The following is a 27,875-nucleotide window of genomic DNA, read 5'->3' on the forward strand; positions in this document are numbered from 1 at the left end:
ATGATCTCAGTCTGTCAGTCACTACCAAAAGCTCAATGCTAACATGGGCTGGGGATATCGTCAGTTGGTGAAGGAGCACTTGAGGAACTACTGAACCAATCAACTTTCCCTCTGAGGAGGAGGCAGAGTCTGAAGACTTCCCCATATCCTTGGCAGAGGTTGCTGAGGAAGTCAAGAAGCTCCTGAGCAGCAAGGTTCCAGGAGTGGATGAGATTCACCCTGAGATGCTGAAGGCATTGTGAAACGTCTATGCCACGGTGCTGGAAAGGAGACTCCGACTGATAGTCAAACCTCGGATTCAGGAGGAGCAATGCAGATTCTGTTCTGGCCGTGGAACAGTGGACTAACTCTTTGGTAAGGTTACTTGAGAGGTCATGGGAGTTTTCCCATCCAGTATACATGTGCTCTGTGGGCTTGGAGAAGGCCTACAACTGGGTAGCTTGGGGGATCTTATGGGGAGGACTGTTGCTACGAGCTATCTGGTTAGAGCTAGAACCAAAGTGAGAGTTGTGTCTGTATTCTCAGTAGAAAGTCCAACACATTACTGGTGGCTGTTGGCCTCCGCCAGGGTTGTCTTTTGTCACCAATCCTGTTTGTGATTTGCATGGACAGGATTTCAAGGCACAGCCGGGGGGGAGGTGTGTGTCCGGTTTGGGAACCTCAGAATTCCGTTGCTATTCGCAGATGATGTGGTTCTGTTGGCCTTGTCACACCATGACCTCCAAGTCTGAGGGCACGGTTCTCTGACGGAAAACAATGGATTACTCTCTTTGGCTTGGGATGGAGTTTCTGCCCCAGTGAAGGAGTTTAAGTATCTTGGGGTCTTGTTCACGAGTGAGGGTGGGATGGAGCAGGAGACTGATGGAAGAGCGATGCAGTGTCAGCAGTAAAGTGGGCGTTGTACCAGACCATTGTGGTGAAGAGGGAGTTGAGCCGGAAGGCAAAGCTCTCAGTCAATCTAAAGTCAATGCTGATCCTCACCTATGATCATGGTCATGTCTCATCTGATCATATATTTTCTGTTCTTCCATGTTTTTTTAATAACTTTGTCATTTGTAACGATTTTATTTTTCTTTTGTTAAACAAATTTGACTCTGTTGAGTCCCCTTGTTTGGGTTGGTTACCAATTTAGTTATTTTAGCTGTTGATTAAACACATTTTATTTTAAAATTATGCACAATTTTAGCATTATATTGATTGGAATATTAAAGGTACTAAAACTTGATTTTGACACAGGGCCCTTAAACAAGACGGTACCTCATGGCTCTACCCCCCACCCACAGTTCACTCACAGAGGTGTTTTCACTTACATTGCCCGATTAGACCTCTTTTCCAGACTGTGTGGGTGCAGCACAGACTGTGTTTGATTAACAGCTCCCTCACTTTCCTGTTAGTTGTTTTTCCACCTGGATGAAGACAATTTACATTGTTACCATTGTTATTAGTTAATAGATTTTGGTGACATCACATGATTTCCAGTGTATGTTATTAGCAGGAAGGCTGAAAACACCTGTGTGGGTGTGAAGGGCCTTTCCATCCACAGCATATAAAATAATAAAAATCAGACTTACCTCAACCTATTACCTCATTTAAACGTCACTTAAATACATCAGTAAAAACTAATAATAATGCAGTGGCATGCAAAGGTTTGGGCACCCCTGGTCAAAATTTTCGTTGAATAGCCAAGCAAGTAAAAGTTTCCTAAAAGACATAAGGTTAAAGATGACACATTTCTTACTTTTTTATTTCCATCTTTTACAGTTTCAAAATAACAAAATTTTTGCCAGACTTGGCCAAACATTGACATGCCACTGTATATACTGCGTATCTACAAACACAAAACTCTGAAAGAGGCCATTCTACATAATAAGTACTTTTTGATAATTACATTACATACATACACCTGTAGGCCTATATTTGAATGACAATAGCCTAGGCCTACCTGGAATGTTTACTTAAGTGAAACTGTGAATGCAGGTCTTTTAGTTTTAATTAAGTGTTTTTATATTGCTGCATTACTTTTACTTAAGTAAACAATTATGTACTTATTCTACCACTTTAATTGGTTGTACACTTTGCTTTGTCAAAAAAAGTACCTGAAAAATACTACTTAAAGTCTGTAGAATATTTATCATTGTTAATAATCATAAATAATATTAACGGAACAAACAACAGCCTAAAATAGAAAAAACAAAACAAAAATAGAACAGATAAAAATACACACAATAGTCAAATGTATTTGACTATTGTGCTAAGTATAGACATGTTAATCGATAGATAGCCTACAGTAGAAGTTCACTTTTGATTCTAACTCTTTTCTGTTCCTTTTAATTGCACTTTATTTTTATTTCTATCTGAGGGTTTCCCCGCACTGCACGTGCATGTACAAGCAAGTGACCTAGCGCGCGCAGCTTTTCAGTTTTTTATCCTTCCAGTGAACCGAGAGAGAAAGAAAGAGAGAGAGAGAGAGAGAGAGAGAGAGAGAGAGAGAGAGAGAGACTGTCTTGTTGCTTCCGGCTTCAAACACACAGACAAACAGCGCTTTACTACGAGCAGAGAAGTGTCGAGCAACACGCATGACAACAGAAACCTCCCCTAAAACTATTTATCCTGAGAGCAAACTGTGACAGGATTTCTTTGGTCGGTCCGAAATGCTTTGAAGTTTTCCTGAAATAATCAAAAAGAGAAAGAAGAACCTGCTCGTGGAAGAGAAAGACATTTTGAAAATCTTCTTCTGTGGAGGAGGAGGATTTTGGTGAGAATGTGAAGAAGCTAAAACGAACCGGCGGCAGCGTCGAACAAGTTCGTTTATGGAAGAAAACAAAAACACACAAGAGGAGTCGAGAAGTTATTTCGATGCACAAGGAGCCGTAACTCTGTGTGTTTTGTGAGCGTTTCGAGTGTCAGACAGAGAAGTATCCTCGGGTTAATGTTGTTGGTGTCTGGCTGTAATATTACTGAGACCACTAATAGTGTCCCGGAGAAGCCGTGGAGGGGACGGGACCGCGCTGAGGTAAGATAACTCAGGGCCTGCTGTCATGTCAGGACTCTCTGAGCAGGTTATTGTTGTTGGACAAATTCTATTACACTTAAATAGTGTAATTATCTAGTGCAAACAGTGAAAGTTGTCAGGAATATAGGCCCAGTCATCCTCTTAGTAAGTGTGGAAATGAGGAAACCAAGCTATTTAAGGAGTTTAAACAAGTTAATCCTTATTTTTAATTAAACAGTGTTTTTTTTTTTTATCTCAAAAGAATTTGGTTCTCTTGAGTCTTATGAATTCCTCCCTTAATATATGCTCTATGATTACAGATGCATTCAGTCATAGATTACAGCTGCTCTGCAATGATATACAGTACTATAAAATGCTGTATACTAATTTTCAGCCACAAAGTACCTTAGATAAGAGTAGAGTTGGACAGCATTTTATGGCATCTGAATCCAGAAATGAATCCTCTTATCAAGACCAAATTATTTTGAATACCTTATCTAATCTATTTAGGTTTTGCTTTCAACAACTGTATGTAACAATAGTTATTTATGCTGAAGAACTGAAACTCAAATATTGACTCTCAAATAACTGAAGCTCAGGTTTTTCCAGATTTTCTACAAATTTGCCTTTCAGCTATATATAGTTCAGCACATATTTTGCACGTCACTGTTAACTCATATAAAGGAAGAGGAGGTGATAAAAGATTTGACAAGAGACTTGGGACTTAACAAATTATTTTATCAACTTGCAACCAGAACCACTTTGGGACCGGCTATATGAACTGAAAACTTGCATCATGTTAGCACTAGATAATTAGACTGCATTAGATTATATGTTACTTCGAGGTTTGCCACTAACAATTACTGTCATTATGGAATAATCCACCGATTACTTTTCTCCATTAATCGATTCATTGTTTGGTCAATAAAATACCAGAAAATAATCAAAAAGTCAGCTTGTTTTGTCCGACCGACAGTCCCAGACTCAGAGAAAACAGCACATCTTTGTATAGGAGAAGAAGGAATAATCAAGGGTTTGGTATTTTTTGCTTAAAAATGACTTAAGTGAACAATCATAATAGTTGCAGATTGATCAACTAATTGATCAATTGACCTATTGGTGCAGCTCTAGATATTTCATATTTGGTTGGACTTTGTGTCCCCTAAAGGCCTTCGTGTGGCCTTTTTTACTTTCTGGGAACCGCTTAGCTTTAAGATTGGTTCTTGGCTTTGAGTATCCCATCTGCTTGGAGTGGGCAATATGGATAAAATTTTCTCTTGTGAAATTTTTTTTGCAATATTGATATATGTAATATAGTTAAGTTTCCAGAAATTCTGTTAAGGAGCTTCACATGTTAAGGTTTTATAATCAGACCGGGATGTGTGTTTTTTTGGTATATTACCTTAAGTCCTGCTCATTGATGTGCGACATTTCCCTCATTAACTTAATACACCAGGGGATTTGGCAAAAATCTCATAGACAAATGTTGACCATCTCACTGTAATAAGTTGTCATACCGCCTTCAATATTCAACAATCATTGTCTACACCTTGTAAACTTTTTTTTTTTTTTTTTTCAGCGAACCGTATGTAGGTTTATTGCCCACTTGTGTGGGCAATAGGACAGTTTGAATACTTACGCAGTCCCACTCAATCTGACATTAGGCTGCGCAGAAGCACAGACAACACTGTGAAGTAGTTTACATGTGCAGTTATGCCAGCCAGTATTTGTTTGAGTTTTGTTTCTTTTTTATTGCAGTTACCACTTTTGGTGCACCAAAGGCAGCACTATGTTTTCCCATTATGATTATGGCACATCAGCACAGTGGTCAGTCATGGTCAGGCTGATGGTTTGCTTCCCTGTGCTGCTCCATGGATTTTGTTAATTGGTACAAATATGATATATTCAATATAGTCAGAATGTCAACATAGTCTTCATGGATTATTCAGCATATTTTCTGCTGAGACATTTATCTTTTATCTGGAAAATACCTTTAAGGGAGGTGAAGATATGTGGGTACCAGAGTTGGACTGCACATACTGTACCTTTTTTTTTTTTTTTTTTAAAGTCTATGTGGTGCAATGGGTGTCCTCTGTTGTAGGTGGTCCTACTGTTAAGGCCCAGTGAAATACCTTTAATTGCTAGATAGACCATGGCTATCAGTGGCTATCTGTAGCCTTTTCTCGTTCCAGTGTTACGCAGCTTTGAGGAATTCTTCTGTTTAATAGCTTTTAATATTATATTCAGTGAAACTTTAATGATCCCCGTGGACAAATCTGACCTTTTGGCAAGTGCAAAGTCCATCAGTAGAAAGAGAAAAAAGTCTTTGGGATGTAGCTAACCATGTGCAACATGCAGTGTGAAAAATGCGCCTGGGTGCCCAGTGCTGCTTCAGTACAACAACTTAGCCATTTCACAGAAAATAGATCCACTACTTCTGCATGAAAGATTCAGAATAGACAACAGAACCAAAATAGCCTGTAAACACCTCTCTTTCTGTCCTCGCTCTTCATTCTTTCACCCAGCTCTCTCAGTCCTGTCCTGTACTCTGTCCTTTCCTCCCTCTTTCTCTCTCTCAAACGTCGCTCACCTTCTTCTGTGGGCCTTCATATTGTTTTCATTGAATCTTTTTGAATGATAGGGTCTAATAAGCAGAGAGAATATGATTATACCAAGTGAAAAAAGCAGCACTGGTGGTTGGTAAGCCACTCGAGAGACAAGCCATTCAGATTGTTTCCTGCCTCTCTCTTACTGTGTCACTCCCCAACAAGGAAATCCCATGTTTACCTCGTAGTTCATAGCCTAATTTCTTAACTTATCTGGAATCAAAACACATCCCAGGGCAGTTTCTAGCAGCTCACCACATGACGAGGGTACCAGTATGTTTGAGCAAGCCCGAGGTCTGGACTGAGAAGACTTTCAAAAGCTCTTGTTTCAAAAAAGTTTGAGCTTCAGTTTATTTTTGCTCACTGCTCTGCACGACAGAAGTGATAACTGTGTGCAAAAAAATATACAATGTGTTTCTGACTCTGTTTGGACACACACATACTGGATAATCTGTCTGCATGAAATACAAAGTGCAGTACATGACTGCAGTTGGTATTTTAATGCTTAAGAAAAATTCATCTTTTGTAGTCTGAGTCTGGCCAAGTTGAAACTCAATCTGAAAAACCATAATTGGAAAATTCGATGTTTCTTGCAACTGATGCGCAGTTGACCACTGCGCATCAAACACCAGTTGTTAACTCCCGTCGCAAAGTGAAGCTTATTTGCTTAGCCTTTTTGAGAGCAGGACATGTTACTACAACCTGTTGCTTGTGTTCATTAACATACAGAGTTTGTTAAACACCTAAACCACTAAAATGAAGATGAACAGTTGTATTCAGCTGTATTATTACTAGAGCCTGAGTGCATCCTTCTCATTCACAATAGAAAATTCTAAAGTAGTGTCTTGGTTTAGGGGCCAAAATGACTGGTTTTGGTTCCTGAATGTCTGTTTCTGATAAGAATACAAGCCTCCTACACTGTTGCACAGCTAAAATAGAAAGTCCAGTAAATGATAGTTCTTGAAACCACTGCAATAATGACTTGCAATTTCTTGAAACAAACCTGAAAAATCTACAGTATAAGATCAAAAACGTGCTACAGGGAGCGTGTTGTGTTTTGCTGCAGTGCTCATTCAATGACTTATCACGTCTTTATCTGCATCACTTCAGGACAAGGAGATTCCACAGCTGAACTGAAGCCTTTTCTCGATCTCGCTCTCTCTAGCTTTCCGTCTCCTCCTGTGCTTAATTCTGCTGCCACTTTTTAACCGTGTTTGCCTCTCTCTCTACCTCCTCACCTCATTTTCCCTCTCCCCCCTGCCCTTTCTCATTCTCTGAATGTTTCTCTATATCTCCATCTTCCTGCCCTTTTCCATGCGCCTCCCTCATTCATTTTCGCCCTGAAAGAATGTCACCTTGAAGTTATTTTATTTTTAGACTGAAGTTAATTTCAAACAAACGCGACTGAGCAGAGCAAAAGACTGTGAGAGTTTGGTCAGGCTGGACTTTGGTGTTGCTCCTTTTAGAACAAAGACTTGTTAGGCACAACGTCAAAACGAGCAGGAAAAGGTTCATACAGCTGAATATGTAAAACTCAAAGTGGTTTCAGAGACAGTCTGGTGTAGATTGACCAGTAATGTAGCTGGATAGGAAGGAAGAAGATTACCACTGAGAGGGCCAAACACTGAGCTCTGTAATAAAACAGCTGTTTGATTCAAATGAGGATTGTAAAAATCTCTGCTTTTATGGAACATTGATAGAAGAGAAGGCAAGCTATTTCTAGTGAGTGAAACATTACCTTGCTCATTTTGATTTTCTTCAATATATTCATCCCTCTGTCCCCCTCCTCATATATCTATCTGTCTCTCTCTCTGTTAGTTTTCATTTCTTTAGTTTAGTTCCCAGTATGAACAATGATATCTTTTATTTTGGGTTAACAGCAGGACAGCATGAATAATCTTCTTTGTCCATTACGCAATTAGGAATGACTTTTTCAAGAATGGAAAATTGGACTTCCAGTGTCATTTCTGAAAAATGTATGACATTTTCATCTTAAAGAATGTTGTCGTCATTTTAATTTTCACTCGATTTACTTTCCACCTCATTTGTCTTACCAGTTTTTAAATAGTCAGACAGACAAGATACTGCATAATGAACTTTCCCGGCCTCTTTCATTTTTCAGGGGTGGGTGCAGATTTTTTTGCAGTGTGGAGCTACTGTTACTGACTGAATGCAGAGGAAACACTGAGAGCTGTTCTCCGGACCTCCCTGCAGCTTCAGGGGAGATTGTCAGATGTGTACCCAGCACTCAAAGCCCCTGGCCTGGCCGCGGGGATGGCAGCCTCTGCCCTGAACCTGAACAGCCTCGGAGTCATGAACAGGTCGGTTGTTTTAAGACTGCACCGTTTTCCTGGAGAGTTTTGGGAGTGGGAATGCTTTAAATATATTTGGTCCATATTTTTTTTGTTGCAGCTGAGAAACTGTTAGACTGGACTGTATTTTTAAATAATTACAGAGCAATTAACACAACTATGTTATTTATATATATATATGTATATATGTATGTAATGATAATAGCAATTTCTTTTGTACTTTTTATTCATAATCTAAGCTTTTGGAGCTTCACATAATGAACTGTAGTGATTGGTTTGTGATAATCAGATTACAAATTTTCCATGGAAATACTTTCCAGTCCTGTGGTTTTACTATTCGGTATTATTCTTTTCTCTCCTCTCCTCTCCTCTCCTCTCCTCTCCTCTCCTCTCCTCTCAGCAGTAATCAGTTTCACACTCAGTCAGGCTCCTCTAGTACCACCTCCCGAGCTAGAACCAGCCCAGTCGCCCGACCTGTGCTGCCGGTTCCAGATCGAAGCACCTACTGCCAGTTACTGGGTGGGGGAGCGTTGGGTGGAGGTCTTTACAGCCCAACCAGTCCTAAGGTAACTTAGTTTCCACATTTACCCTTTAAGTGTTTTCCAGTTGTTTCCCAAAAGTTCATCATCCATGCTAAAACACCAGAACAACAGAGACATACTTAAATCTATCAGGTTTGTCATGCTACAGTGATTGACTGGGTTCTGATGAAATGTAAAGTTGAACTCATAATAACAATAATATAAATTACATTATAATAATTAGGTAACTGCTAATGTTAGCTAATATTGGCAAACTTATGATAGATATTTTTATATTGTGAGATATATGATACAGTCATTTCCACTGTCCAGTAAGAGCTACATAATCTTGCTTTAAAAAATACAGAAAAACTGGAAAAATAATGGAATAAATATAAAAAACTGCTTTTGCTTGTACTGGCAGTATTTGCAGTATTTTGCCAAACAGCTGAAGATCATTTCTCGAGCTGTATTTTAATGTCAGCTGATATGAATGAATCATTTTTGTGTTTATCTGCTCCTAGACGAGCCCCCGATCCCTTGGTCGAACCTTTGTCTTCCCCCCTTCATCCTCGCTCTGTACCAGCCCCACCCCTCGTGCCCGTTCCCCCTCCCCGCGAAGCCCGGAGCTTCTAGGAGTCAATGTGGGCCAGCGAGTCCGACGCCTGAGCTCACCCGGCGGTGAAGAGAGAGGGGAAGGAGACGGTCAGGAGGAGAGGGGAGGAGAGACGGGAGGGGGAGAGAGGAGAGAGGAGAGGAGACGCCAGGCACAGCTGCTGCAAATTCACAGAGAGCTGCAGAACGTTGAGGTGATTTTACACGTGCCTCCCTTCTTTGTCTACGCAACTGTATTTCTGTCCTCTACTGTGCCTTTTGTGTCTCTTTCTTACTTTCTACACCTACGGATCTGTCTTTATCTAGAAATGCAATCATTAAGCAATATAAAGCAATGTGTGAAAAGTCCGAAGGATTTACTACTTTACTTTGATTTGTTGGGTAAGTCAGGAAAATGCCAGTGACTCTCACCCAGCTACAGGTGATGATCCCAGAATTCAACTGTTACTCAAGCTTTGAAAGCTGAAGTAAACATAAGGAAATGAAGACAAGCCACAGTTTGGACTGAAGCTCAAATTCAGCTGTCTGTTACTGCTTTACTGTTTTTATCTGGTATGAATGCTAGAGAAGGGTATTTTGGATTCAATTTTTTTTTGCATTGGAATATAGTGTGATCTTCATAAATGTCATATAACATTTATTGGTTTAATATTGGCTTCATATTTGTAATGTTTTTCTTTTATGTATACAGCTGAAGGCCAACCTACATTAGTACTTAGTTTGAAATTGCTCGACAGTCACACTGAATTTGTAGCTTTCCAACAGTTGATTTTTTTTGTTTATTGCCAAACGAGGGGAAACACTAGAAACTGTAGCTGTGTGTCTCTACGTTAATTCTCTATGTGTCTTTCAGGTCAGGGGAAAAGTGGGCATTTTTGAGGCCCACATTTCCGGGATTCGTGCCCAGGTGCTTAACAGTGAGCTCCAGCGCAGCCCTCGATCTCCAAGACGATCAACTAGCCAAACACCCTCCCATCCCAGCCAAGGAAACACAGCTATTAAATGCCCAATGACCCACCCACAAGAGAGTCAAGTTCTCTCTGTTGTCCAAAACGGGAGAGAAATGGGGGAAGAAATAACAGCAGGAGAGAGGAGAGGAGGAGCAACGAACGAAGGCGAGAGGGATAGCAGTGCTACTAAAATGAACACAGAGAATAAGACACTGATTGGTCAAAATGGCCGCCATTCGGAAACAACAATGCAGACCCCCTGTTTAGATGGGCTGTTAGTTGTTCAGGGTTCCCTTGGGGCATTAAACCCAGATGCAACAACATACAGAGAGAAAAAAGATGGAGAAAGACTGAGAGTAAAGGAGGTAGAAAACAAAGAAATGCTGGAGGAATGGACAGAGAGAGAAGTGAGAGATGAGAAAGAGGACCAGTTGTGTCCTGAGATGCTGCTCCATACAGAGGCAAACAGGTTGGAGGTTAACCCAGAAACCCCTGCTTTTTGTTGGGCACAAAGCAGCGAGAGCTCCCCTTGTTTGCTGGACATCACCGATCACACATCCAACCACTCTCCCTCCATCCCTCCCTCCATCCCTGCAGTCATAATAACTGACCACGGATTGGAAAGCCAGCCTCAAACTTCAGAAGGCCCCAGCTCAGACCAGGGACTATGCTATACCTCTAGCCCTAGTTCTAGCCCTGTCCCTGGGACAAATCCGTCCACACGCTCCCTCAGGAAGCTGTCGTCCTCCTCCACGTCCTCGGCTGGTTTCTCCTCATCTTGGGAAGAGTCTGAAGAGGATATTTCCAGTGATACGGAGAAAGGGGAGCAGCTTCTCAACCCTGCGCTTCTCAGTTCTCAACAGAAAGCAGTAAGTAGAGCCACGTGTGACTGCTAGTGTGTGTGTCTGAATTTATATCACAGTAACCGCTTGTGATTCAGTAGACCTTTTGTAGTTTTAAATGGGTTTGGAGACTTTGGAAACTACATTCGCTCAGATTGCAATATATTATCGGCATGGGAAGAGTCAGAGAAACAGGATGGATTACCTGTAAAAGTCAAGGGATACATACCAAAATGTTTTTAGCCACGCTAGCAACAAGGCTCCAGGAAGGTCTTTTGGTTGGTCTGTCAGTTGGTCCACCACTTTGGCCCCGACTGAAATATCTCAACAACTATTAGATGGATTTCCATGACATTTTTTATACCAATTTTTACTACAGAGATATTGGCACAAAATTTGGGAGAGACTTATGGTGGAGGTTGTCATTTGTGGTTTTGAGTGAAGTGTCTCGGTAACAATTGAATGGGTGGGCTGCCATGAGATTTGATACAGATACTCATGTTCCTCTCAGATTGAATCGTGGTGATCCTCCTACTTTTCATCTATCATCAGGTGAAACCTTCCATTTATGATTAAAATACTAATGGCATTCTCATCGACCTCAGCTGCCCTTTGTCTTTAGCACTAATGATCAAATGTTAAGCATGCCATCATGCTAGACTATAATTGTATACCTGGTAAACATAAGCATGTTTGCAATTGGGATGTTGACATGTAGCAAAGCTCTGAGTACAAGCTCACAGAGCTGGCTGGAGACTCTCACTCTTGTCTCCTATTCATTGTATCAATTTATTTCATTAGATAGTGTCCAGCTGCTACATTGTAGAATTTAATTGTTACAGCAAGTTCAGCTGTATTGGAGCACAGAAGTATTCACAGTTGGGGAAAAGTAAAAAGTTAAAAGTACTGTAACCTTAATGGTAGGAACCTTTAAATAATCTGAGGAGTTTTACAAAGGTCATGTATCTAAACCCAAAACCTAGCTAGTGCAGAAGTGGGGATTTTCAACTAATCTGAAGGTCTGGAAGGGAGTTTGTCTTATTGCGGGTCTCTGTTACCAAGTGTGCCTCAAAATGTGTCATTCAGTGTGTGTGTGTGTGTGTGTGTGTGTGTGTGTGTGTGTGTGTGTGTGTGTGTGTGTGTGTGTGTGTGTGTGTGTGTGTGTGTGTGTGTGTGTGTGTGTGTGTGTGTGTGTGTGTGTGTGTGTGTGTGTGTGTGTGTGTGTGTGTTTCAGTGTGCCCGTGCATGTTACTGGGTGCTCCTGTGTCAAATTGGCCTGAGCTGTCTCCCTGTGTAATGGTTGACATTCACAGTAACAAAGCTAGCTTTGTGGCCCGACCTGTGTGTGTAGGTGTGTTTTTCAGTGTGTGGGTAATGTGAGGGTGTGTGTGAGAGAGAGCGGGGGTGATAGAAAAAGGGAAAGCAAGAGAATTTGCCAGTCACACACACTTAGGCTTTGCCTGCATTTGGATGCAGTTCAAAGAGGAGGCTGAGGCCTGTTTGGGTACGTGTGTGTGTAGGTGGGTGGGTGGATGTGTTTTTATTTGCAGCCAGCATAAGTTCACGAGGCCATCTCACTACTGCTTTGAAACATGATTTAATGCAGGATTGTATAACTGATTTTACAAGTTTTTCTTAAACATTGTGCCAGTTCCACAAGTGTCCCTTTTTTAGGACTTCTAGCTATAGAAGCCTTCTCTTCCTGGGTTTCTGGCTTTAGGAATGAAGTGCTCATGTTTACTTCACACTGTGAAGTAATCAGTATCTGTATCAGTTGAGCTATCATGAATCTTATATGAGCTTTAAGACTGAGTGGTTTCAACCTGTGAGTGTACTACAACTGACCTTATAAGCATTTAAATACTCATTTAATTAACCCAAAAATCAATATTGAATCCAGTATTTCTACATATATTTTTAAGACATGGCTTTTTTTATTATAACTATCAAATTTTCCAATTTTTTTTTTTTTATGAGAAGCAGCAGCAGCAGAGAAAACTGAAATATTGTTATTGTGACCACATTGCAGAGCGGGATTTATAGCTAGCCAACTTATCCAGGGATTCTCCACTTCGTTCAAAGTGATGGATGCAGTTTTCTTGCATATTTAATCGAATGGCCAATCCCTAGACCCAAGTCCCAGCTCTCCTAGGTGACTCGGATCAAACTATTTGTTTAAGTGACTTTGGCTGGTGAATTTGCATAGTGTTTGTATTGCTCTTTGCATATTTCCGGGCATTGTTTTTTTTTCTTGATCCAGGAAAGAAAGAGACAGAAGCTCCTGATGGAAGCTGCAGCTGCCTGAATGACAGGGTTTATAGTTACTAGTAAAAGTCTGGGTTTCCAGCATCATTGTGCAGAGATGTCAAACATGAGGGTTATTCATGTTCTTGTCTGTAGTTTGTCACAGTTCCTGATCTGTAGCCTAAGGAAACCTGGTATACGTGTGCAAGAGGCAAACATGCAGAAACACATAAAGCATGCTTCCTCGTGTGGGAGGTATGTAGGAGAGAGGAGAGGGAGAGACAGAAGAGAGAGGAAGACAGAGAGAAAAACAGTGAGTTTGGAGAGTGAGACTGGCAGAGAGAGAGAGACAGAGGCAAAGAAAGAAAGAGCACAAGAGGAGAAGTTGTTCAATATGTTCTGTATATTAACCATGTTTTCTTAATTTGACATTAATGGAGACACATTGCTTCTTCTTATGGCTATTTGATGAAGGAGTGACTTGACTTTATTTGATATATAACAATTAGACCCAAAACTTGTATATTTTTATGAGACATATAACCATGTACTGGGAAATACACAGATGTAAAAGTGTAGCTCTGGTACTACTATATACTGTACATACACATCAATGTTACAGAGAGACAGAAGAGAAATGTACCAGTAAAGGACAGGTTCTTTCACGCTTGTGAAAAATAAAAAAGATAGAGTATAAGACCAGTGGTTTCTGCAGAAACTAGTGGCTGCACATATTTATTCTGCCAGTAGCAAAGTTGATATTCATAGGTTTACATTTTGTTATATTTTTGTATTTAAGAGCTCATTTTGGATGCATTTGTTCCATATCCTGATGACTGAATTCAACATTCACAGTCATTTGAATGAATTAATGCTTCTCTGTATTATTTACCCAAGTAAGCATGGTGTTTTTGTTTCTTGCATAAATGCAGTCAAACACGTCTGCTTTGTTATGGCTATTAGCTTTTGGATTATATCAACTGATTCTTTTAAGAGTGTACATCCTGAGCTGGCAGAGGCTGGAATCTGAACAAAGCCATATATAGCCACTATTTGGCTGATCTTTTGACTGTTGGGCATCTCTCCAAGGTTAGAAGGCACATATGTGCTGCCAGTGTTTCCCTAGTTCTAGTAAATTGGCAGTAAAAGGGCACCTGCAATAGATTGCCATCTGCGTTTTCTATTTTTTTCTGAAATTTCAGTTGACTTCTGTGGAATAGAAAAAAAAGAATCTGCCAATAGTATAGAGTTGTGTCTTCTGGGAGGTGATACTGATCGTGTGCTTTTCTGTACAATTTATCTTTAAGTTTCCTTAAACCAGTTTGCTTTCAGAGTAGGCTGAAACCAAACGGCTACAGATAAAAAACTCATAGAGATTTGTGGAAATGCAAAACTTTTAGCAATTAACCATTGTAATATATTGTATTAATAATCAGAAGCTGGCAATGGCAGGGTTTAAAGCTATAAATGTTCAAATGTTTAAAAAAAAAATTAACTATTAATTGATAAAACAAAACTGTATCAAAACATCATTCTGAATGGCATAGAAATGAAAGTCTATGTGTGTAAATGAATTGGGAAAAAAACACTAATAAACAATAAGAATTATGGGATATGTCTGTACAATGGACACATATTCCACCCCTTCATACTTGACTTTACCATACATATAAGTGTACCTTCTAATAAATTTGAATCACCTCATTTCTTTTGCTTAACACTTAGTCAGTGAATCAATTGTGACCTAGGTGCCAACTCATTTTGGTAGTCGATTCATCTTTGAACTTGTTTGTCAAGCACAAATGCCTGATATTTCCTGGTTCCAGCTTCTCAAATATGAGGATATGTACTGTCCTCTGTTTCATGTCACAATAAGTTGAATGTCTTTGTGTTTTGGACTGTCAGAAACTACAATTTAAAGATGTCACTGTGGGCTCTGAGTACTTATTATTGGCTATTTTTCACTTTCTTTGACATTTATTTTCTAAATTATTAGTAGATTAATGGTTAGATGCAGCCCTAAAATAATGATAAAAATATGTTTTATATAAATTTGCTGTCAAAGCTTAGTGGTTCCTGCAGCTGTGTTTAAACCTTGCTGATGTGTAGAAAATTCCAGCATCATGTTTAGCTTTTAGGCAAACTGACGAAGGACACTAAAGCTAGTGGAGCAGAAGCTACAGTGGAACAGAAGTGGGGCAGGACTTATGAATGTTTCTCTATAAATGATGCAGAAGGTGTGTTGTTACTCATTCACACTCTTGACAGTAAGTAAAGCTTGAGGTGCATTACGTTGTTGGACACATTTCAGTAGTCAGCCGCTTCTTGAAAGGATGGATTAATTAAATAAACAGGTCCATTATATAAACAGCTGTGTCTTTTGGAATGAATACTACACCCATACTACTCAACTGTAAAACACACACACACACACACACACACACACACAGACACACATATATATATGCATATACTGACACACCCTCTGTACACAACACAGTACAATTTTTGCTAGTTGCACTCTGCACAACATCAACACTGTACACACACAGAGAAACTGTTCTTCTCACAAACACAACTTATGGCACATTGGCTCACATCCCTTTTTATGATCCTTTGAATTGTGATGACACAAACATTAATCTTCACCATCCCAGGTTCATCATCCGCAAATCTAACCCTGAATCTATCCTCATCTCCAACACCAAAAAAAGAGTTCTTGTGGTGGACTACACTTGACGAAAACTCATAACTGTAACCCAAGTGGGCCGGCACAAAATATTACCACACGCACACACACACACACACACACACACACACACACACACACACACACACACACACACACACACACACACACACACTGTTTGTACTGCAGTGGAAAATCTTCACTACCACGGCGGCTAGTTGCCTAGCAACCCTGTGACGTCAAACCGAGTTTCCCTCTCACAGCTGTATATGTGTGTGACAGAAAATCTCTGAGTTTATGGGTGTTTGTGTATCTGTTGTTTGTGTGTGTGTGTGTGTGTGTGTTGTGTGTGTGTGTGTGTTGTGTGTGTGTGTGTGTGCGCGCACGCGAGTGTGTGTGTGCACGTGCGTGTTCGTGTGTGTGTGAGAGAGAGAGAGACAGAGTGCATACTTGGTTTACTCTGAGAGGGGAAACACCGGTCAATTCTTTATTTGGCGTTTCTGTGTGAGGTTGTCAGTGAGAGTGCGTGTATGCGCGTGTTCAAGTTGCCCCGGCCTCGGAGCAGTGAGGGCAGCCTGACGCTACTGAAGCTGACATTTTGGCTGAAAGTATATCTTTAGTATTGGATCCAGTGCAGAAGTGAAATGTGGTTTCACTTGGTTTCAGAGCTGTCAGAAACATACAGGGGAAACCTTTATGTGATGTATGAATGCAAAATGTGTTGTAGAGTAAGCCTCAGCCTGGAGGTCCAGAGGTTGCACTTCTGAATGCAACAGCTTTTTAACAGAATTGATAAGAAGTCTTGGTTAATTTCTGCTCTCTGTTTGTAAATCAGATTTGACAGTTTCATATTAACATGAACATGTTTTATAGATTATTCTGCTGGTTAGTGAGAAAGTTATGAAACCCCCAAAGCTGCCTCTGTTTCTCATGTTCAGTTCAGGGTGTTTCAGAGTCGAGGTTAGATCAGCAGATGCTCTTTAATGTTCCATAGTGACCTGAATTTGGAAACAACTCTTTCTTATCAGACTAGAGTATTTAGTTACAACATAACTGAACAGCCACATCAGAAACATCTAACCCTTTTTTCTTTGAAGTGTCGCTTTTTCACACCTTTGTATAGCCGTCAACTTTGCAAAGCTAGTTTTCCACTGGCCAACCTTGGTTGCTAAGAGATTTATCATGCACTCTCCAAGCATGGTGTTTAGCCTGCATCACGCTCCTTGCAGTTTAATCTTGTCTCGGTGTGTGCGTTCGTGAGTTTGATTACGGTGTGCATGTGTGTGTCTCTCAGCCTAAACTTTGCAGACTCAGACAGTTGCAGTATTTGTATCTGCAAGGGGACCTTGTGGTGAGCGATATCAGGCTTGTTGTTTCCTCAGTGCCTCTTCGTTGAAAACATCAGCATGCATCAGTGTTTCCCCTGCCTTTACACATTACACATTTGTAACCCAGAGTTACCCTTTGCCCAAGTTCTTTTTCTTTCTTTTTTTCACCATTCTCACCACGCTCAGCCTCACTTTACCCCTCCCTGCATGCAAATGAGTAATATCTGGTTGCCCTGTGTAACCTGAGTTCTTGTGGTCACCAAAAGTCAAATTTCCATACATGCATATTGTTTGTGGCATCACGCTTTTCAATATTGCGTACGATAATTGCTCAACATGACCAGTAACTTATTTCATGTAAATGCATGTTGCATGACACGTGTGGAGAAAAACATGATGTGCATTTCTCGAGATAATAATCAAGGAGCCAATAAAAACTCTTTGCCTCAGTGCTTCTTTTTCCCTCCGTGCTCTTTCTGTTGTTTACAGAGGGCAAGGCCTTTTTTTTCTTTCTTTTGTTTGTAGTCAGCGGCGGATGTGGAAAATACTGTCGCTGAGGCAAGCGGCAACCCCCCCCACTTCCTGTCTGCAAGAAGTTCCTTCGCTTACCATTTCCTCTCTCTCTCTCTCTTTCTCTCTCTCTCTCTCTCCCTCATTCTCTCTCAATGGAAACTTTACTGTTTTTCCTGCTCTCCTCTTGACATCCAGCTGGTCTGGGGATAGAGATAGGAGAGACAGAGCAAGACTGCCGGAGAGCAATGAGCCAGAAAAAGATGGAAGTTCTAGGAGAGAGAACTTGGACTTTGCCATATCAAACACCTCCTTGAATTGTATATCAGTCTTAGCTTCATGTCCAGCCTTGCTAACTTAAAAATGATAATTTTCCATAATTTTTAAAATACTAACTTAAAATACAAAATGGAATACTAGAGATATGCGACCATTTAGCACTTGAACCCCATGAAGCTAAGGAGATGAAGCTTGAACCACATGTTTTGAGGAATTATTTCCTGGTAGAGACATCCATTTCTTCCTGTGGGTGTCTGATGATTGACAGTCTGGATAGCGTAAAAAATAATGCAGGCATTGATATGGAAAAACCGATAAAACAGAGACACGAAATACACCAATTGAAGGCTATATGTAGGTTGGGATGCGTCATCTTTTAGTTTTGAAATAGTTTTTCATAGTGTACAGTAATGAACAGCAGCAAATGACTTCTGTAAAGGTAAGAATACTTCCTACTAAACTGATTGAAGTGAAAACTAGGACTGATGTAAGGGAGGACAATCTAGATTAATGCTGAAACAAGAAGCTGATTAATAGATCTTTTTTTCCTCAATTGATTGACAGAAAATGAATCTCCAACATTCGGAATATGTTTAGGTTGTAGAAATTGTGATGGGCATTTTTCTCAGTTTTTAGGCATCCTGTATAAAAAATTAATGAATTGATTGCAAACATAAACATGTGAATTAATTAATCAATACCAACAATTGTTATTTGTATCCCTAGTTTAGATAAACCTTTAAAAATAGCTGTATTATCCTTAAAAATGACAATAGATTGTGATGAACAGTTTGATTTAAGTGCATATTAAAACTTTTCTGATTGGATACTCATTACTAAACATCTCATTGGAAAGTTGGATACAGCTCTAAAGACACTGTCAAAATGACTGTTGATTTTCACTCACAGTTTCCTGATTTGAATGGCTTCATCTCAGACCCTCTATGTGACCACACATTCTTGACATGTTCCTACAACTGCAAATACTTTCTCCAATAATCATCTCAATGTTTGCACAAATCCTTTTATCCACATGTCACGCATTTAGACACATTCATGCAAATTTGTTTTCACAGGCTCTCAGAAGGCAATTGATGCTTCTGCCAGCTGTGAAGTTATTATTTGAAAGAATGTCTTTCATTTTTAAGTAAAACACTGTCATCAGTGTATTCATTTAAAACCACATAGAGAGAATGTCCAAACTGATTTATGTGCATGGCTAGACATGGCTGTTTCTCACATGCTCATACAGAAACTCTCATAAAGCTTTGCACTCAATCATTCATACATAGTCAAACATATACAGTATATGTAGGGAAAACACTTATAAATGTATATATTTTCTTCGCATTTTCCACGAAGCCTCTACATTTTCCCAGTACTTCGTGTGCGTTCACACTTATACACCCACTCACACACACTTAGCTCCATCTGTGTCTTTCAAATGTTGTGACCTGTGCAGAGATTTGCATGCTCAGATTATGTTTGTCTTCTGTTTTGCCAATCAAATGATCCACAATTGCTTATCCCTGCATACACACACATGGAAATCGTGTGGGACGTAGAAAGAGGACCAAGTGAGCCTGAGGTGCTGGTTTTTAAAGCAGAAAGGGACAGAGTTTGGGTGTGTTGCAGAAGAGCTGCAAAGATAATCAGTCTTGTTGGTTTGTAAACTGACCCCGGTTGACTGAAAACCCCATCGGTCATGATGTGGTCGTCATGGCTGTATTCAGTGTGGAGTGTTGTTGTGTCAGTCGGAGCCATCTTTATCATTACCATCATCCACCTCCGCACCAGCCGCCATCAGGTACCGTCACCTACACTGCTAGTGTTACTTCTATTTCAACCAGGGCTTGCAGCTGCTGTCACAGAATGCTTTTATACCACGATTTAGTCCTTGTTTAGTAATGTTTGACAGCTCTACTCTTGGAGTTAGATTTTATTGATCTATAATAATGCTGGTAAAATCATTGTGGTAGTTGAAGCCTTTATTTTTATTTTTTTAAGTTACACACAAACTGATCCTCCCTCCTCTTGTCCTGTACTGTCCTCCTCTGATTGCATTTTAATGTCTCTAGCTCCTAAATCTACACACTGAGACGTCTGTTAATTCTCACACTTGATGTAGTCCAGACTTTCCCTTACTTTCTCTCTCTTGCCCTCCACAGCTCACACACCCCACACACACACACACACACACACACACACACACACACACACACACACACAACACACACACACACACACACACACACACACCCCAGCTATAAGTGGGCAACATGGTAGATGGATGACAGTCTGAGTTGACAGAGGAAGCACAGACACTGGCTACTTACCAAGCTGCAGCCTGATACTCTTGCTCTCTTGCTAACTGACTAAAGATGGTGGAAAAAATGAGAAGGGGAATACCACTGGGTTTAACTTATTTGTCTTTCTGGTGGTCTGCAAAGCTTAATCAGTAATGCACTTCCTTTAACCACGGGACAGTGGTAATTGAGATATGTTTACTAAGTTGGATATGTTCCTAGTCATATCTTCAAATTGACACATGGAGGATCCCATGAAACTGCTACTAGATGTTGCCTTTTGCCTCCAGGCCACCGTCGTCTTACTTTTGTTTCCTGAAATTGCAAAGAAAGCATTATGTTATATAAGTTTAAGCACAGCAAGGCAAGGCAAATCCTAGTAAGCCTAATGATATCTGAGGGTCAAGCCTTGCAGCTCTTGGAGACCCACTTCAGCTGACCCACCTTGGAGTGAGTTTCCACCATGTGACCTGTACATGTGTGGGTTTTCTTACTCTTTTCTTCACTGGGGCAAAGAAAAACCCCTCATGTGACTCTTCACTTCCTCAAACAGAGCGAGAGAAAGGGAGATGAGAGAGTGTGTGTGTGTGTGTGTGTGTGTGTGTGTGTGTGTGTGTGTGTGTGTGTGTGTGTGTCTAACCATAGATAGTCATGCTATCAGCTGATGAATTTTCATCAGGTCCAGATTATGTGACATGGGTTATATATCTCCTTCTATGGTCCTCTTTTTTTCTTATCTTATCCTTCCTCCTCTCCTCTCCTCTCCTCTCTCTTATCCTTTTCTCCAGTTATTTGTAGACATAATATTATTTCTCCTGGTAGTTTCAGACCAAAAGAAACCTTTGGTGTGTGAGATAACATATTTAAAAGGAAAGTTTATCTTGTTTTGTCTGTTTTTGAACGGGACATGACTTTTCAGTGAGTGTTGAAACTGTATCACAAAACATCCAGTAACTGACCAGATGTGATTATTTAAAGGTCAAATAGATTACAGTGTCTGAGATCTAAAACCTAATCACAAAGGTTGTGCAAAGCATTTTCCTAATGTGTTTTTAGGGACAACTCATATTCATATTTTCCGTGCTGCTGTATCCATTGGTCACTCTGTTACAAAGCTGCACAGCTGAGCATTGTTTAAACCCACAGAACAAGACATCTGGAATTTTTCCATCTGATGTAATGCTCCAGGCTTAAAAAAAACAAACAAACTGTTTGGGGTTTGAATATCAAGCATGAGTTACTGTATCTTCACTGAGGTGTTGCAACATGAAGCAAAATTAGCATGTTTTGTAATAGCCTTGAATCTACTTGCAGCACAGTTTAGGAGAATATTAGCACTCAAAGGGATAAGGACGATTATTTTTTTATGTTTTTGCTCATTTCAATATGTCACTCATCTTTTTCATTTTTACATAACTTCTCTTAATCTTATCCAATAACCGTAACAGTTATTGTCATTCAGTAACCATACAGTACCTTGAGAAAGGTTAACACGTGTTTCTCCAGCTGCAGTTCTTCTATAGTTAAATATTAATATAACATTTTGAAGGAAAGTCTTTCTATGACAAAGACAGAGAGCTCGAGAAAGGGAGAACTGGCCTTGAATCAGTTTGTGGTCACTGCGAGAAAACCTAATGATGTAGAAACAACTCAGAGGCAGTGTATGGCTCTGTTTATGAATGAGGGAGTGTTTGTTTGTGTGTGTGGCAGGAGTCCCGCAGTTCAATGTGTCCTTGCCAGGGACAGGGAGAGCCCTTGGAGAAACACTATGTGTGTGTGTGTGTGTGTGTGTGTGTGTGTGTGTGTGTGTGTGTGTGTGTGTGTGTGTGTGTGTGTGTCTTACAAGGGGAAACCCAAGCTTGATCCTCCAGAGGTTCTTAAACAGCCAAAGAAAAAAAGAGAGAGGGAGGGAGAGTGGAAGAACCAGGCAGAGAGAGCGAAGACAGCTCCCCCAGGTTTAAAGATGCATAACACCAGACATTTCAGAGGGGAAGTTAAAATACTGGTGCTGGTGAATTTAAGCTTAAATCTGCATGAGACTGTCTGAGAGATTAAGCTTTTAGTAGAGTCCTCTAAATTAATTTATGCATTGAGTTGGTAAACTCTGCCCCATACCATCATCAAATGTCATGTCTTCAAAAGGCTCCACATTTTTTACATAACCAAAAGTAAAAAACATTATAATTACATTGACTCACATTAATTTTCAAAAGAGAGTGAGTTGGGTTTAAACAGGTTTAGGGATGGAGAACCTCAGGCCAATGACCATGAATATTTACTATTAAACCAGTCAGGCAGGTGGCCACAAGCATTATGGTAACACACAGAGCATCTAGTGGAGTGAATGGTTATTAGATTCCTCCCTCAAAAGCACATCCTGATCTTTCTGAAGGATAATCACTTTGTGTTTGTTTGTTTTTGTAGCACAAGTCTTGGAAGAAGATCAAGAACATGGTCCACTGGTCTCCGTTTGTGATGTCCTTCAAGAAGAAATATCCCTGGATACAACTGGCTGGGCACGCAGGTATGCGGATGTACAAACACACAAATTATATGGTTCAGAATAATAAAAATGTAAATGCATTCTTTTCAGTCACGCAGCAGAGGTTGGAGGCTGAACACGGGGCAGGCAGGCAGGGCCTTGACACACCAAGCAGGCAGTTGGGCCGGAATAAAATGTCTGTGATCTGTAGTCTGGCACTAGTGGTGGCTGTTTGGCCGATTGAGCATATGGACCAGTATTGGGGGTTGTCTTTATAGAGCCTAATCAGCCACGTTCTCAATTTCTATTCTGAACCTACAGTATGATGAGACTGATCAGATTACAGTGGCCTACAAATTGTTGGCTAGATTTAATTTGTGTTGTGTTGTGTTCTGATAATGTTGTAAAGTTTTTACGACATCTTTGTGGTGTGCTCAGGAGCATTTGAATCAGCACATCAGTCAGTCATTGCTGGTATGTGTATGGATGGGTAATAACGGGATGGGGAAACATCAGGCGATGCCCCCTGTGAATAGGTGTCCTGGAGGTTGGAGGCTCAGCTAAATAAAAATAAGAGCCTGCAGCTTACTTCACAGTAAAAGTGTGTCTTTTTACAGGGAGCTTCAAGGCGGGAGCCAACGGACGCATTTTAAAAGTAAGACACCCTTTCCCATCAATTACACCTTCTATGTCATTACACAGGAAATTGCTCAATGTACATTCTGTCTCAGAGAGGTTCCACATATTATTGATGGTGAATCAGTGTAGCCAAGGGCACAAAGTGATGATAAATTGTTGATGATATTCTTTAGAAACACTGTGAATGTGAGCAGCGCTGCTTGTCCCTCTTGATGAGGGATGTGCTGCGCCCGTATGTGCCTGGTTACCACGGAGACGTAGAGAAGGACGGCCAGAAATACAACCAGATGGAGGATCTGCTGGCTGAGTTCGACTTTCCGTGTGTGATGGACTGTAAAATGGGAGTAAGGTGAGAAAATTGACGTCAGATTACATGACGTCATCATAACCTTAAAACAGCAGAATAGTGAGTGGGTAGATGGACGCCACACCTCAAAATGATGATAGATAATATTTCATGTACATTGCATGGATGTAGTAACTGTTCCTCAACTTTTTGCCTTTTGCAGGTGCCTTTAACAATAAACCACACACTGTTTGGTGTTTTTTTCCCTCAACAATTAAGGGAAATTCTTAGGTGTTGTTTTATGCTTCTGGACATTTTTTAATTGGTTATTATAGCAATGTACTCACAAACTAACCACTTCATTTTGCTGGTACAATCCAAGTAAAAGCACCTAAAACATCTGTAATAATTTCTTGCTGCACATAAAATCTGTATGTGAAACACAGCAAGTTCCTTTGGCCAAAGTTGAGCCTTGCAAACTGTAAGAACTGTGATAATTTTACCATTCGCTTTTGCTTCCTCTGTCTGGTTAACTCGGGGGGTCTGTTTAAAATCCATATAATCATCTCACCGCTTGTGTACTTCCCACTTTTTTCTTTTTTTTTTTTTTTACTGATGGGATATTTCCAGACCTGAGCATTTGTGTTGGACAGTCGAGAGTGCAATGTTAACAGCTGTTCTTCACTCCTGCTTTCTCACTCTTCTCAGGACCTACCTTGAGGAAGAGCTGACCAAGGCTCGGAAGAAGCCTTCACCGAGGCCTGACATGTATCAGAAAATGATTGAGGTCGATCCTCAGGCACCTACATTAGAGGAAAACGACCAGAAAGCAGTGACCAAACCCAGATACATGCAGTGGAGAGAAACCATAAGCTCAACAGCCACCTTGGGATTTCGGATAGAGGGAGTCAAGGTAAGACTCACAAAGAGAAAAGTGTGTGTGTGCGGCCTTCCTTCCCTTCTTTCTTCCAGTATTTAGTGCATGTCTGTGTGTGGGGATGTATGTGTCCTTCAGGGGCATGATCTAACTTCCTGTTTTGATCAGAAACTTCCTCTGAAGTATATATTTGCGCATGAGTTGCTTTGTCATACATGAGGCCTGTCTGTGGCAGCTCTATAGGCCTGAGCATCTGGCACTGACACCACACACACACACACACACACACACACACACACACACACACACACACACACACACACACATGCACGCACGCAAACACACACACACACACCAATTCTCTCTGTCTTTATTTGAGGGTCGTGACTATATAAGGACATTCACAGCCTCCCGGTGGTCTGTTGCCATGACACTAAGGGTTATCCCCAGAAACAAGGATGTGTGTGTGTGTGTGTGTGTGTGTGTGTGTGTGTGTGTGTGTGTGTGTGTGTGTGTGTGTGTGTGTGTGTGTGTGTGTGTGTGTGTGAATGAATTAGTGTCAGTGAGAAGAAATGTTGCTGTTCATGTGGTTCTCTCTATATTTGTAAATGTGAATGTGTGTCTGTGTATGTCTACATTATATAGATATTTTTACCATAATGTATGTGGAAAAACTGTAGGCTGTAACTGTAACTTTAAAACTTGTAATCAGGTGTGTGTGTGTGTGTGTGTGTGTGTGTGTGTGTGTGTGTGTGTGTGTGAGAGTGTGTGTGAGTGAGTGTGAGTGAAAGAGAGATCCCTAGCTGTGCTCACCATAAAGGGAAAAATACTTTTGACTCCAAATAGTACCTTGTTACCAGGCAGCCAGCAGAATAAGAGTGAATTTATTTCACTCTTATACACAGTTGTCACCAACCAACTGGTTGGTGACAACTGCTGGTACTGCTGATCCTAATGATCTGTACTACTACTACTACAAGTTGCACTACTACTTCTGTTAGTGCTACTACATCTACCGGTACTTCCACTTTACCTTCACCAGAGGTGGAGAGTAAATTTAATATGCTTTGCAATGCTACCTTTCTTGATTATTTCTTTTTTGTGAGACTTCATAGTTTGACGTGTTGTTACCAAGACTCCAAAGACAGAACTGTGCAATGAGTTGATATGAGTGTATTCGAAAAAGTTTTTTTTCTGTATATAACCCAGTAGAACACAGTCAAAGACCCTTCCCTGCTTTACAGCCAAATCTCTAAAAATATATTTCCCTCCCTGTTTCCTTTCCTCCCCTCATTGTTTGTTCTACTTTTCTTGCCCATTCTCTCCTCTGCTCCTTCTCCTTCCTCACTTCCCACCCACTGCATCTGCCCCATCCTTCCAATCTGTACAAGAAGCCTGGAAGTTGTAGTTTCTGAAGTTATTACGTAAATATAAACAATTTTTTACACCATACTGCTCCTTACAGTGATATACTGTCACATACTACCAGTGCAAATACACATCATGTTGAGCTCTGACATAGTCAGTTCTGACACTGATGGTCTCCTCTCCTCTCCTCTCCTCTCCTCTTCCTCTGTAGAAGGAAGACGGGACAGTGAACAGAGATTTTAAGAAGACGAAGACGAGAGAGCAAGTTACTGCGGCCTTTCACGACTTTGTCAAAGGAAATAAGGACATACTGGTGAGTGTGTTTGTGGTTAACTGTGTGTGTGTGTGTGTCTGTCTATGTCTGTCTGTCTGTGTGTTTGTGTCTGTGTGTTTGTGTCTGCATGTCAATGGCCTTGACCATGGGACAGAAAAACAGTTGAGGAATGGAATTTTGTTGAACTGTTTTGTGCTGTTTTAAAAACCCCATTGGAAACAAACAGACACACACACACACACACACACACACACACACACACACACACACACGTATACGTACACGTACATGTACATAGATGCACACGTACACAATATGACCTTAAGCTTCCTGGGCCAGAAGAAAAAGGAAGTCCTTGGGAACTCCCTGGGCCTCTGCGCACACACACGCACCCGCAGATGCACACTGTTAGTATTTGAAACCATTCATGAGTCATTCATGTGTTGTATCTTTTATTTGGCATTATTATTATCAAGACAGGCATTCAGTTTTTGAAATTTGCCCAACATCCATCTTTTAATTATAAAAAATGCTATTAAAGGATATACTGTGGAGCTGACTGGTCTGAGAATAGGAATTAAATGGCTTTAGTTAGAGTACAGTTTTCTAGCTGATCCATTCAGCAGCCAAATTCTGATAAAGCCACACAAAATTTCCTCCAGCAGAAGTGGGCAGAACTTGGAGAACAATATAAATCTAAGTCTTGTGTGTGTGTTTTTTTCCCAGAACGGTTATCTAACCAGGCTGAAGGAAATCAGAGACACTCTGGAGATCTCCCCATTCTTCAAAACCCACGAGGTAAAGACACGTCCAATGATGGGAACAGTGTTGTACTGCTGCTCATGTTGGTGCTACTCCAAGAAATAAATATTTACATTTAACATAAGACTGATGATATCTTTCATTTATTGATTAACTTAATTTAAGTCAAAAATAAAACTCATATTCATAAATGAATTATAGTGAAAAATAGGTTGTTTGTGTGAAAAATTCATTCTGTGAAAAAAAAGTCACTGTGCGTTTTAACAGATACAAGGTTGTCTTTTTTCTGCACTGACTATTTGTCACATTTTGGTGAAATTATATTTTCTACTAGCCTGTAACTTGAGTACAGAAAATGTTAAGACCTGTTTGTGTTTAAATTAGTGTTTAAATGTTTTTGAATTAGAGCTAATTCTTTATGTTATAGGACTGGGCTCAGTTTAATATGTTAGGATTCGTAATTAAGTATAATTCAGTGACAGGAACTGACTCGAGCAAACACACCAGTGCACATACTGTTTTGTCATGGAAACTGGACAGTAACGTCTCTGACCGCACATTGAGTTTCACACTCACACAAACATACAAACATAACAGTCAACATGAATATAAGAAGTTGATGTCACAAAACGGGAAGTGAGATAATGTTTTTAAAAGACTCACATAAACATGCAATGTTAAGTAAAAAAGATAATACAGGCTGGTTTAGTGATTATTTCCTGCCTTTGTATTGACCTCTTTGTCTCTCCTTGTCTCTGCAGGTGATTGGCAGCTCCTTGTTATTTGTTCATGACGGCAAGGGACGGGCCAAAGTCTGGATGATTGACTTTGGGAAAACCACGCCTCTTCCTGACGGGGAGGAACTAACCCACAGAGAGTCGTGGGTAGAGGGCAACAGAGAAGATGGCTATCTTTGTGGACTTGATAGTTTGGTGGGCATCATTTCATCCATGGTGAACTCTGAGACTTGAAGTCTGAAGTGAACATTTGGAC

The 27,875-nt window shown here is 40.4% G+C and overlaps 1 protein-coding gene across 2 annotated transcripts; it reads left to right on the forward strand.

Moving 5' to 3' along the window:
- Window positions 1-2,447: 2,447 nt before the first annotated feature.
- On the forward strand, window positions 2,448-27,865 carry itpkb (inositol-trisphosphate 3-kinase B). Of its 2 annotated transcripts, none has more exons than XM_056404826.1 (12): window positions 2,448-3,013; window positions 7,721-7,919; window positions 8,311-8,476; window positions 8,956-9,240; window positions 9,900-10,865; window positions 22,619-22,718; window positions 23,294-23,331; window positions 23,489-23,664; window positions 24,310-24,514; window positions 26,058-26,159; window positions 26,847-26,918; window positions 27,644-27,865. In XM_056404826.1, the coding sequence occupies exons 2-12, from the start codon at window positions 7,873-7,875 to the stop codon at window positions 27,851-27,853; spliced, it is 2,367 nt and encodes a 788-aa protein (XP_056260801.1). In that variant the 5' UTR covers window positions 2,448-3,013; window positions 7,721-7,872; the 3' UTR covers window positions 27,854-27,865. The 2 variants fall into 2 exon arrangements, with proteins under 2 accessions (XP_056260801.1, XP_056260802.1); XM_056404827.1 differs by having other exon boundaries at window positions 2,449-3,013; window positions 8,314-8,476.
- Window positions 27,866-27,875: the final 10 nt, after the last annotated feature.

This window comes from Seriola aureovittata, chromosome 19 (genome assembly GCF_021018895.1).
Source record: "Seriola aureovittata isolate HTS-2021-v1 ecotype China chromosome 19, ASM2101889v1, whole genome shotgun sequence".
Classification (NCBI taxonomy): Eukaryota; Metazoa; Chordata; class Actinopteri; order Carangiformes; family Carangidae; genus Seriola; species Seriola aureovittata.